This window comes from Akebia trifoliata, chromosome 4, assembly GCF_017979445.1.
Source record: "Akebia trifoliata isolate Shusen 1 chromosome 4, ASM1797944v1, whole genome shotgun sequence".
NCBI classification, from domain to species: domain Eukaryota; kingdom Viridiplantae; phylum Streptophyta; class Magnoliopsida; order Ranunculales; family Lardizabalaceae; genus Akebia; species Akebia trifoliata.
The window spans coordinates 6,595,471-6,607,832 of NC_141378.1; the positions used below are offsets into that span (position 1 = coordinate 6,595,471).

Sequence of the window (12,362 nt, forward strand, 5' to 3'; positions counted from 1 at the left end):
TAGGATCTTACCAAGTTGTAATGAAACCAAGCAAAAAGTTATCATTTTTTTTTTTTGAGTGAATGTGATGGGTAATTTTATTTTTTTATATATTAGAAAATAACATTTTAAGTGGTCGAGATGAACAACAAGGTAGGTGCAAAAAGCACACCCTTTGACAAGATGCGTGCACCAACACCGAGTTAGTGATTGCTTATTTATTTTTTATCAATAAAAATAAATTAGGATGGAGGCTCTTGAATCAATATACCATGCCTTAGGAGGTGGAGGTCTTGACTTTAGGCCATCCTTGTGGATTTATTCCAAAAACTACTTGGTTGGTGGGTGGGGATTGCATGAGCCTCAAGGATAAGTCAAGTGCTCTAACAAATTCGGATACTCGGGTTAAAAAAGAATAAAAGAAATAATAAGATAATTCAAAATAAAACAATAATTTTTCAAAATCATTTTTGACAGGCATTTCCTAACAACATTTTCAAGATGGTAACCCTAATTGCAAGAACCTCTCAGAAGAATATAAGATTTTAAAAACATGATTCATTCTTATTTATGTATTTCTAAGGGACTTCTAGCCAAAATCAATCTAAAATTTTAAGTGATCCAAGCCAGCCATTATCGTATCTATTTCGAATTCCCTAAGTCGACTCAAAATCTACGAGTACTCAGGTGAGTATGTACTATGTTATAGGGTTGCAACTTGGTCCGATTCAAACGGAGAACTGAACCAAACCAATAGCTTTGGGGTGGTCTGGTTCGGTTTGTAATAAGTTACAATTCAATTCCGTGTTATGAAAATGGAGAATCGATCAATTTGATTCGATTCTCGAATTAAGTTTGTATAGAACCAAACCTCTATGCAATAAATATATATATATATGTATATAAAAATTATATGAATTAATTTATGAATTAGGACATAGATTAGTGATTTTTTATGGATAAATTAGTGATTATTGTATGAAAATATATATTTATTTTTTTATTAAAAAATATTACTTACAATCTATATAATATTGGCAATCCATAAAAATGAATCGAGCCGAATCGACTTTAGTTCAATTTGGGTTGGTTTGATTCCAATAGAATTTTCAGTTTTGGCTCTTTTTTAGTGGAACCGACCTATGTTAGTTCGGTTCCAATTTGACCTCTGGTTTTGACCTCAACCGAACCAAGCTGCACCTCTGCTATGTTGCGCTTCTCCCTTATAAACCATAAACAGTTTTCAAAGAGGAAATTCTCCCTTATAAAGAAGTAAACATAAACGGTGTTGAAAGAGGAAAGAGTGAATCTTTGGTTACGAAAATGGCACAAGTAGGGATGGAGTCGACTGGAGCAGCAGTAGCAGAGATTGCGGAGACAAAGCAGCCGCATCGGCTGGAACGAAAATGGACGTTTTGGTTCGATAATCAATCGAAACCGAAGCAAGGAGCCGCTTGGGGATCCTCTCTTCGTAAAGGCTACACCTTTGAGACCGTCGAAGAGTTCTGGTGGTATGTTTGTCTAACACCCACAACCGAACACACGGAGATCTTTATAGATTTTATTTTTATGGATCTAATCCTGCTCGATTTCTCTGCCCTTTTGGATTTTCTTTTTCTTTTACTTGAAATTTGGATTTTTAATGATATGGGTATCTTGTATTTCTGTATTTCGTGTAATTTTTTTTATGCATATGATACTTCTTGATTTAGTTACCCTTTTTTTCTGGCCAAATTGTTGATGTTGGGTATCTTTTGTTTTTGTGAAAGATGTTATTTTTATGAGTCTATAATGCTTGATTTAGTTAGAATTATTAAAAATTCGGGTGGTATGTTTGTTTAACACCCACAACCATACACACCAATATCTTTATAGATTTTAGTTTTATAGTTCTAGTTCTGCTTGATTTCTATGCCCTTTTAGTTTTTTTTACTTTAAATTTGACTTTTTATTGATATGGGCATCTTGTATTTCTGTATTTCGGGTAAGAGATTTTTATTTTTATGCTATAATACTGCTTGATTTAGTTGCCCTTTTGCTTTTGGCCATTTTTATTTATATTGGGTATCTTTTGTTTTTGTGAAAGATGTTATTTTATTGCATCTATAATGCTTGATTTGGTTAGAATTTTTAAATTTTTTTTTGAATTTTATCATATTAGTGTTTGGGTTTCTTTGATTTTTTGTTTCAAAGCTTTTTCTTTTATACATCTCGTACTGCTTGATTTGCTTACACATGTAGTTTATTTTTAATTCTTTTTTATTATTTCCCCCTTTTCATGACTTGGGTATCTTTTGATTTTCTTGTACTTTGTTTACTCTTTCAATTATTTGGTTAATATTGTCATACTTAAAGAAAAAAAATTCATTGTTTTTAGTTGTTTATAAAATTAAAGTTATCGTTCTGACGTCATAGACAAGTTTTTGGTTCATCCGCTCAATTATTTTGATCAAATTGTCTTATGAATGCTACATAGTTTTAACAATATATTCTTTCCTTTAAGTTTAATGTTAATTCGTTTTCTTGCAGTTTGTATGATCAGGTATTTCGGCCGAGCAAGTATCCAGCAAATGCTGATTTCCATTTGTTCAAAACTGGAATTGAGCCCAAATGGGAAGATCCCGAATGTGCCAAGGGAGGCAAGTGGTCTGTTAACAGCAACAGAAAGGCCGGCCTTGATACTATGTGGCTAGAAACTGTATGCTTCTAAGCCTTATTTGATTGCATTTATTTTGAAGGTCACACCTACAAGCACCAAATGTGTTCTTTTGCTATGTATTTTCTGATTGTAACTAATGTTTTATGATGTAGTTGATGGCTCTGATAGGAGAGCAGCTTGATGACAATGATGAGGTCTGTGGTGTTGTTGCTAGTGTGCGTCAAAGGCAGGACAAACTTGCACTATGGACTAAGACGGCAAACAATGAGGCTGCTCAGGTTCTTATATCTCATTTAATTGATAATAGATATCTGAATTTCTATTGGAGTTTGGAAATTTAACTCATATGGATGATGCTTGTGTTTGAAATGTTCATTTAATTATTTTGGCATTATATAACTATTTTTCCTAGGCAAAGATTGTAACCCAACACTTTATTTTTCCTTTAGTTACTGCAAAATGAAAGGAATGCATTAGACATCTCTATAGGGATAGCAATTTTCCCCCTGCCCCTATAGGGCCGGCTTTTTACACCTTTAAATGGTTTTGGTATTAAAAATGAAAAACCAAGTCGGATTCGGGATGGGGACGATGTTGATATACCCCGCCCCGTTAACCCGCCTCACTCCGATATATATATATATATATGGGAGTCGTTTAGAGGCCCTAATGTATGTCAAGGATCGCACCAAGTTTTTAACACCATTAGATATTGTGAGATCCGACAGTTGTGATTTCATTTTACAACTAGCATCAACTTTTGACTTGAAAAGTTTTAAATTAAAAGTAGGTCCCTTGAATTTATAACAACCCCCTATCTCACTTTAATTCATTTCTCTCTCTCTCTCTCTCTCATTATTACTTTCTCTTGTACGCCCACAACCATACTCGTCTTCTTCATCTATACGGAAACCCTCTCTGTAGAACTCTCTTTCGTCTTCTATCTCATGTGAAGATCCTTGCACAGACTCATCTATTCCATCTCTCTTGGAACCTCTCCACAAAACTCTCACTTGATCTCTTGTCCTCTATCTCACGCAAAGATCCTTGCACTGACTCGTCTTCTCCATCTCTCTCAAAACCCTCTCGATCGAACATCAAAATAACTTTGTTGCAGTGTTAATAATGGTTACATTCTTGAACCATTCCATATCAATCTACTCCAAAGTCCAAATCAGGTTTCAAGCCCCATCTGAATGGTGGTTTGACAATATAATGTTCTCTATAATACCAAATAAAAATTCAGAGGCAGATAAGAAAGCAACTCCCCGTGAAATTGCCTCATATGAAACAAAGCAACTGCTTATTACACATGAGTATAATTTTGCATTGCGTAGCCATAAAAAAATAAAACTTTCATGTTGAAATAAACAGAGAAAGAACCAAGATCTGGTCTTGTACTTGGTCCACAATTCATTTGTATCCCAATCTGACGCTAATTTCTTTTTTCTTCTTTTTTAGTATGGTGAGGAACACGACACAAAAATCTGGTTGATGGGGCTAATGAACTGTGATGCTTAAACTTAAAGGATTGCTAGACTCAGAATTTTAGTTTGTAAAATTTATAACGTTCAGTTGGAGTTCAAGTAACTCCAAGAGAACTACAAAAAACAATTCAAGGATTTCACTTTCACAGGTTAAAGATTTGGTGGGCGACTTTATAAAAAAATTCCTCATTCTAATTAAAGGAAAGGGGTCCATTGTTTTTGAGAACCCAACTGGTAAAAATTTTAGGATTGTTTTTAGGATTTTATGTAAGGAGGTATTTTCTTATTTCTCAAGTATTTGAGTGGTTGAATTCTTTCTAAGAAATCCAACAACTTAGATCATGGGTGTGGGTACAAGAGAAAGGGGGAAAGGTTTTGGATTTTATTTGTTTATACTTCAGATAGACATGTAGCTGTCCCCATTGTAGCGGTCCATTAGAGAAGATTCAACAACAATTCTCAAGTCATTAGAGATGTGAATCACGATTGAATCCGATGATGCCACCAACACCTTCCATTTCAATAAAACTATTCTATGGAGAGGGTTTCGAGAGAGATGCAGAATACGACTTTGTGCAAGAATCTTCACGTGAGAGGAAGACGAGAGAGTTCTGTGGAGAGATGGAGAAGACAAGTTTGATTTTGAGCGTAAGAGAGAGAAAGAGTAATAATGAGAGAGGGAAATGGGTCAACTTTAGAGATGGGTTGTTAATAAATTTGAAGGACTTGCTTTTAATTTAAAACTTTATATAGCAAAAAGTTGACGACAGTTATGAAATCGCAACCGTTGGATCTCGTGGTATCCAACAGTGTTAAAAACTTGGCGCGATCCTTGGCAAACTTTAGGGCCTTTGAACGGCTCCCTATATATATATATGAAAATGTTCGGCACCCTACTATTTGCCCTACGTGTTTTGTCCTACATGGGTTAGAAGTTTTGGAATGGGCTGACTTTTGGTGAGGATGATCTCACAGGGCTGATTTTTGGTGAGGATGATCTGTATGGTGAGATCATCCTCACCAAAAATCGGCCCATTCCAAAACTTCTATCCCCATATTTACAAGTTGAAGAATTATGGACCGTCCATTTTTTGTAAACCATTTTTGATGGGGTTAGAAGTTTCGGAATTGGCTGATTTTTCGTGAGGAGGATCTCCTCACCATAGAGATTATCCTCACCAAAAATCAGCCCATTCCAAAATTTCTAACCCATGTAGGACAAAACACGTAGGGTACCAAACATGCCCCATATAAGTATGTATGTATGTATGTATATATACCCTTCAAGAGAGTTTATAGAAATACTATTAGGGATGTGCATCTTCTAAAATCTTATTAGGATTTGCTTTGATTAAAAAATTTAAGAATTTTCAATTTAAATAAGAAAAAAAGGAAAAAAATTGTGTTAAAGATCGGGGCGGGGATGGGATAAAAAATTTAGACTAAGATGGTGTCGGGGCGGGGTCGGGTTGAACACAATCAATTGGCAAGCCCACCCTGCTGCTGACCCTATATCTCTAAAGCCCACTTCATGTTTTTTGCTTCACTGTGTTAGTGCATGGCTAGCTTAAAGGAAGTGAAATTGTTGGTTCAGACAATGGAGTTCTTTCTTTCTTCGGCTATCATACACTTAGGTGCAAACACTATGGCTTGATGCGTGCAATAGATGGGAGGATTTCCTTCTTGTTTGTAATTACAAGTTGTGTAGTTTGTCTCTAAACCATCAATAAGATATCTTTTTTTTTTTTTTGGTTGTGATAGGTAAGTGGATGAAGGCAGGTATTCTGCCAGAGTGTGCAGAATACCGCTCATTGACTTTACCAACTTTACAAGTTGGAACCTTCAATAAGATATCTTTGGGAAGTCACATATAGGATATTGTTGGGGTGTTATGGGTGCTAATACGTGGTGGCACCTTGTTTGATGAGCACTACATCATTATTGTGGCCTGCCTACTTGATTACACCATGTGTCATCTGCTCTCTGAAGGTCAAGTTTTAAAATGATAAAAGCAGAGTTGTTGGGGGTCATGTTGATTCTATCAGCAGATTAAAAAGTTATCAATCATAAGGATAAATGCATTTTGATGTCTTCAGATTTGAGAACTTGGTTGAATCATAGGCCTAAAATTATACAAGAAATTATCCAAAGCTTGGTTCAATTGTATGCGAAGATTTCTCACAAACATTGAGGGGTTAAGAAAATCACCCTTGTTCATTTGATAGCGTGTAGTTGCAAGATCTGGATTTTTAATTAAGGTGGATGAGTAATGGAAATTATTGTCTCTAAAGGGGTGGGTAGGGTGTGTATTTAGGGTGAAGTGAAGGCACTGAAGGAGATATTAGAAGTGTACGATAAATTAAAGTTTGGCTTTTGTCGGAGGTATTGAAAACAAAATCTATCTCAACATAGACAGCATTGCTAAGAAGAAATAAGTTGGAGTGATATTAAGTAGTGGAAGAATGAGAAGGGAAGAGCTCATAAATGAGTGTGTATGCTTCAAAAAGGATTTGTTGGAGAGAAAAAACAAAAATCAACAGTCCAACGGCTTGAAATAGGATATAAGAAAATGGAAGGAAAAAAAAAAATCAATTGCATCATCAAGCCAACATTGGGGGGCTGTAGAAGTGTGTCACAAGCTATGAAGTCTCTAAATGGGGATGGAGCTTTGTGTCTAGATGGTTACACAACAACATTTTTCAAGAGATGTTGGAGCATCATAATGAAGATCTTATGAAGGTGTTTGAAGAATTTCATGAGAGGAGGAAATTGGACAAAACAACAATTTTATAGACATGGAAGGCTTACCCTTCGTTTGAGGCACGCCTCTGGGTGAGGTTTATTAAAAATACCCTGAGGTGTATGCATGAAACATAAAAACAGCTTAAGTGTATGCCTCAAATACAAAGCACATGTCTCAGTGTGAGGCGTGATTGAGGTGTATGCCTTTAGGGTGAGGCATACGCCTCACATTAACTTTTTATCATTCTTTTCTTCTTTTCTTGTATTTCTTTGTTATTGCTAGCATGCAACATAATTGGAGCAATTAGAAATAAATTTAAATATAGAGGAGTATACATATGAAGAAAATCATTGAACTAATTTGATTCATAAATAATTTTTTTATTATTTAGTATTGTGTAAAGGAATTTATTGAAAATGCAATAGTTGTTTTCAATAAATATAAAATAGTTATTTATTGCAAAAACTTTCAATTGTTCGAATATAAAATAATTATTATTTTTTAAATGTATATAGATGATAATATTTTATATTATTGTACATGTAGGGGATTAAAACTTAGAAATTTGGATTTGAAAGTTGAAATTTGAAAATATGTGATGGGTATCATAATTTTTTTTTTTTACTACAGCAATAACAAAGTCTTACCTCAGAGATTTGGGTTGGCTGAATGAATAATGTTCTATTTTTTAATTTTATTTATTTAAAAATATTATGAATGTGATGCCTACACCTTAAGGCGTTAGCCAGTTGAGCGCCTTGCCTCATGCTTCAACTTCTAAAAACATTGAGACAAACTCATGCTCCCTATCAGTCTTGTTGGTTGGGGAGTGGTTTCAATAGATGGGCAAAAATTCTCTTCCTATAGCTTGAAGAAGGCCATTTTTAAAGTGGTTGGGACATGGGAAGGAGAATTCATCATAGGTAGAATTGGATGAGTTTTGATAGAAAGAAAATGCATTAAATCTAGATTATGGGAGAAAAATATATTGTTGGTATGCAAGATAGTGCTCAAAAAAACTTATATCATGTGTATTGAGCTTCTTCATCTAGTATCTGCAAAGAATGGTTTTGGGTCTAAATGGAGATGGTGGATCTGAGTGCATATCTACAGCTTCATTCACTATTCTAGTCAATGGCTGTCCAGAAGGTTTTTTCTATAGTTTCAGAGGTTTTAAAGCAAGTTGCTCCTCTTACCCTATTGCTTTTTATTATTGCGGTACATTCCCTTAGCAAGTTATTATGTGAAGCATAAGATTGATAACTAGATTGAGAGTAAGAGAGGTGGGTCCAATGACATCTTGTCTCCAATTTTCGATGATAGGCCTCTTTTCCTTTTGCCCCATCTCCTTGAAAACAACATTCTACTTGCCTCAATGTCAATGCCTTTGGAATATTGTTGAGTCTTTAGGCATTTTAGATGTTTTGAAGAAGCTTTCAAGCTTCAAATAAACATTGGGCAAGAGTGTGCTCATTGGCATGAGGGAGAGTGGTAAGGCTCATGTCTGAGATGATTGTGCTACGAGGTTGGGGTGCATACATGAGCAATTTTTTATGGCTTTGTGGGTTTGGATCATCTCTAAGAAGATTCGAGATCCAGTAAGTTGTTGAGAAAGTAGAATGAACGTTTACTTATTTAAAGGACCATTTTCTTTCTTTGGGTGTAAAATTAGCATTGATCAGAAGTATCCTAGTAAGTTTTCATGTACCGTCTCTCTTCAAGATGTCTGTATTTGCCAAGTATATGCACAAAATTAGAAGAGAATTTTTTTGGTTGAATGTGGTGGCTCCAAGAAGAGGTTTATTTGGTGAATGGGAAACTACTTTATAAACTTTAAAGCTTTGGTCATATTGGTTGAGAATATTAGAGGTTATGGATATGGGATTAATGGTGAATTGTTTGTGGAAATTTACCAATGAAAGAATGCCTCGTGGGTTGTGCATTTGGAAGAGAAGATGATTGGTGCCTGATCTTCTTCCGAAATTTGTTGTAAAGAAGGCTATTTCATTATTCTAAAGATATCGGAAATACTTTGAGTTCGACTGATTGTATGATAGTCGCATGTGGGAAAATAACCTTGAAGGGAAGTTCCTGCTCCAATTATTTTTCGATTTTATTGATAGCCACATCATTCTATTTCTAAATAAATATATTGTGGTCCGGTCTTCTTTCAAAATTCATTATGTGGGAAAATGGAGGGTTATTTTGTTATTCTAAAGAAATCAGAAAATATTTTGATTTAGATTGATTCTATGGATAGCCACTTATGGAAAAAATAACCACGAAGGAAAGTTCCTTCAATTTGCTAGCAGGCGTGGACTTTCTTTGGTGGGTTGCAGGCTTTTTTTATAAAAAGATGTGGATATCTTTCCTTCATGGTTAGATATTCTTTATTGGTCTTAAGGGGTGAATTATTTGGATTACCTTGCTGTTTGCAGTTTGTTGGGGGCATTTGGAAGGCGTGGAATGAGGTGATGAAGTATATATAGAGATTCATATAAGATAGAACGTCCATTTTTGTGAAATTTAGAGAATTGAAGAAGAAAAAGTTTGACTATAATTGGAGAAGTTCAATACAGGAAGACCTCAAGTCTCCTAATCCAAAACAAGATTCCCAACCATACTCTCTTCCTTCCTTTGTTGTGTCTGCTTCTTCGTGTTCAATAAGTTTGTTTTTTGTTGTTATGATTTGTTTGTTTTCTATTTTCCTACCTCACTTCGATAATTCTTCTCGACCTCTGGGGTTCTTGTATTCATTTTTCTTTTCTCAATAAAATTGATATTATGGAAGAAAAAAAATTACATGAAGTGTTCACTAGGGCACCAAAGCATGGAGAAAGCATGATGTGTGCATATCTAACGCAAATATTAGGTCAAACAGGCTACAAATCATACCGTAGGAGCTGTTAGAAAGAATTCTATCAAAGAAGCCTTCCCGTGTACTTGTGTGATCATACCTTTATCAAATATTTAGAGATAGTATTGTATATTTGCTCGCCTAGTCATTGTGTTGTGATAGATAAAGCTGTTGCGTATAATATAGATATTAGATTAGTTGTACAGAATTGGGATGTGTAGGATGGCTTGAATTTCATGCATTGGACCTATTTGTACTATCGACCAACCGTGCTATGGGTCCGACCCCTATTTGCAGAAATCTTATAATTCATCTTGTTTATGTTAAAATATTATCCAATCTGTTTTTTCGTTTTGTGTCTTAATGTTCTTTGCATGTTTGTGACTCAGATGAGCCTTGGGAGGAAGTGGAAGGAGATCATCGATGTCACCGATAAGATCACATACAGCTTCCATGTGAGTGTAGTCTTAATGAATGATTTATCTCAGCTATCTGTTGGTTCTTGAATACCATCCACCTTTTCCTTGTCTCATAACCACCTCTTTGGCTATTGCAGGAAGATTCGAGAAAGGAAAAATCAGTCAGAGTTCGATACAGTGTGTGAGCAACCTGGGGTCACAATAGTTTGGACCAAGATTTAAGAACTTATTAGGGTCTTTGTTTCCCCCCCTTTTTTTAACGCAAAAACATTTGAGTGCTCGGAATGCTTATTTTGGATGTGATGAATTAATGTTATTTCAATTTTACTGTTTTAAATAGACTATGATTGATATGATTCATAATTTTTGTTTAATATAGGCCTAATGATGTTGTTGCAAAATATCAGTCCATTTTTACACTATTAACTGAATTAAAAGATGATCTAAAATAATTTTTTTAAATTAACAATTCAAATTTTCAATTTCGTGTTGAATTCTTTAAGTGGTTAAGTATGTTAGAATGGATTGCAATATTGTGATGGTCTCGAAGATATGAACAAGTTGAACTCACAAGTTCAGAAATCATCTTCCTCTGCATTCATTTTTTTACTTCAATTGAGCTCACAAATGTGTCCTTAAAAGGTCATAAATACCCTTTTTTTATTGGAGACAAAAAAATATTTAGAACTCTCATCTTGGTTTCATCTAAACTTGCATGTGAAGTGTGCATCCATGGCTAAATATTGCTGTTAATTTAGTAATAGAATATTAAAAACAGGTTAAATTACAAAATAAAATGAACTGCTTCTAGAGAAAAGAAACAGAAGAAGGTATCATAACAGGAGAAAAAAGTGTCTTGAGATATTTTGTCATGCAAGGAACCCAAGCCATTCTCCATTCTTCTTTGCCAATCGAATCAGTCCTTGTCTTTGTTTTGCGTCTGCTCCTATCGATTTACAGAATTCAGTAATTACCTGAAAAATACATAAAACAATTTTAACTGTAAATAAAATTAATGTTTTAAGAACCAAAACCAAGTATTGGATGGAAAACTTGTTCAAATTGAATGAACCTTGGATTCAATTTGGTTTTGGTTCTATTTGCATTTATTAAATATATAGAATTTTATAAATGTGTAATTAGTTTACTTGTGAAACAATTAAACATCGTATAGTATTTTTATTTGTTTTCTTCTTTTTGATAAGCTTGCAATTGTATAATTTATTTAATTTCTCATATGCTATAAGATTGATCGGATCCCTTCTCGAATTCGAATATAGTTAATCTAGAACCAATCAAACAAGATATATATTGCTTAGAGAAGAGAAAAAGAAATGGTACCTGTGAGTGTAAGGCAATGGCTTTGCCTCTAAGTTGATTGAAGCGCTTCTTGCCGATGATTTCACGAGCAACAACGACGATGGGGGCAAAGATACCCTTGCCTTCATTAACATTTTTCATCATCGGGTTGGACCGTAAAGGCCTAGCGACTCGAACCCATGTTGGGACCGACTTAAGTAACATGGTGTGATCTTCACCTCCTAGTAAAGAAGTTCCCCAACTTCCATGAAAGGAGGAACAATATAGTCCTCCTTTGAACCCAGTTGTTGTAATTGAAGTTGCCATTGAAGAATACCAAGAATTTGTTCTTCTTCCAACTACTTTCACTTTTCACTTGTTTTCTTTTCTTTTGAAAACTTGCTTGTTGTTTAATTTGTTTGTTTGCTTGGTGTTAGAGATGAGGTTTTGGTGTATTTTTGAGAGCCTTTGGTTTTTATTGGAAGATAGTGAGACTGAGAGGAGCAAAGGAAGCCACATATTGGTTTCTCAAAAGCTAACATATCTTGTGGACCAAATGCTTTCTCAAATATACTTCTTCATGAATATACTCATTCAACTCGTCGAGTCAACTCGGTATATTCAATTATTATTCTTCTTTAGCTGAAAATCTAGACTATATGTTTACTAATTACTATAAAACTAAATTATTTATTTAAAAATTTTAAATCAATTATAAAATGATTCTATTAACAGTGGTCCCACTCTTATTGAGATTCAAGTACACTTAACGCTAGCCGAAGCCATACACGTGGCATCTTCTGCCATGAATGGATAAATTGTTTCGCTAGCCATACAGGTGGCGTTGTTATGGTTTGAGATGGCCATCTGCACATTAAAATGGTGGAACCTACGACACATTATCTTGGAAAGTCTATTT

General features: G+C 34.7%; 2 protein-coding genes across 2 annotated transcripts; one reads left to right on the plus strand and one right to left on the minus strand.

The window, feature by feature from the left end:
- The first annotated feature begins 1,142 nt into the window (after positions 1-1,142).
- Positions 1,143-10,481, plus strand: LSP1 (Eukaryotic initiation factor 4E protein). The gene is made up of 5 exons (XM_086438922.1): positions 1,143-1,490; positions 2,509-2,677; positions 2,791-2,916; positions 10,115-10,180; positions 10,282-10,481. The coding sequence occupies exons 1-5, from the start codon at positions 1,303-1,305 to the stop codon at positions 10,327-10,329; spliced, it is 597 nt and encodes a 198-aa protein (XP_086295048.1). The 5' UTR covers positions 1,143-1,302; the 3' UTR covers positions 10,330-10,481.
- Positions 10,482-10,877: 396 nt separating this feature from the next.
- On the minus strand, positions 10,878-11,892 carry PGR5 (proton gradient regulation 5). Its single transcript, XM_086438923.1, has 2 exons — positions 11,486-11,892; positions 10,878-11,118 (listed from the first exon to the last, which is right to left on the minus strand). The coding sequence occupies exons 1-2, from the start codon at positions 11,768-11,770 to the stop codon at positions 11,014-11,016; spliced, it is 390 nt and encodes a 129-aa protein (XP_086295049.1). The 5' UTR covers positions 11,771-11,892; the 3' UTR covers positions 10,878-11,013.
- Positions 11,893-12,362: the final 470 nt, after the last annotated feature.

What these genes read in the sequence shown, in the direction of transcription:
- LSP1 (XM_086438922.1), top strand. Translation starts at nt 1,303, where the DNA reads ATGGCACAAGTAGGGATGGAGTCGACTGGAGCAGCAGTAGCAGAGATT. An exon ending in ACCGTCGAAGAGTTCTGGTG is followed by an intron (nt 1,491 to 2,508) that starts GTATGTTTGTCT and finishes GTTTTCTTGCAG; the next exon opens with TTTGTATGATCAGGTATTTC. An exon ending in ATACTATGTGGCTAGAAACT is followed by an intron (nt 2,678 to 2,790) that starts GTATGCTTCTAA and finishes TTTATGATGTAG; the next exon opens with TTGATGGCTCTGATAGGAGA.
- PGR5 (XM_086438923.1), bottom strand. Translation starts at nt 11,770, where the DNA reads ATGGCAACTTCAATTACAACAACTGGGTTCAAAGGAGGACTATATTGT. An exon ending in CCATTGCCTTACACTCACAG is followed by an intron (nt 11,119 to 11,485) that starts GTACCATTTCTT and finishes TGTATTTTTCAG; the next exon opens with GTAATTACTGAATTCTGTAA.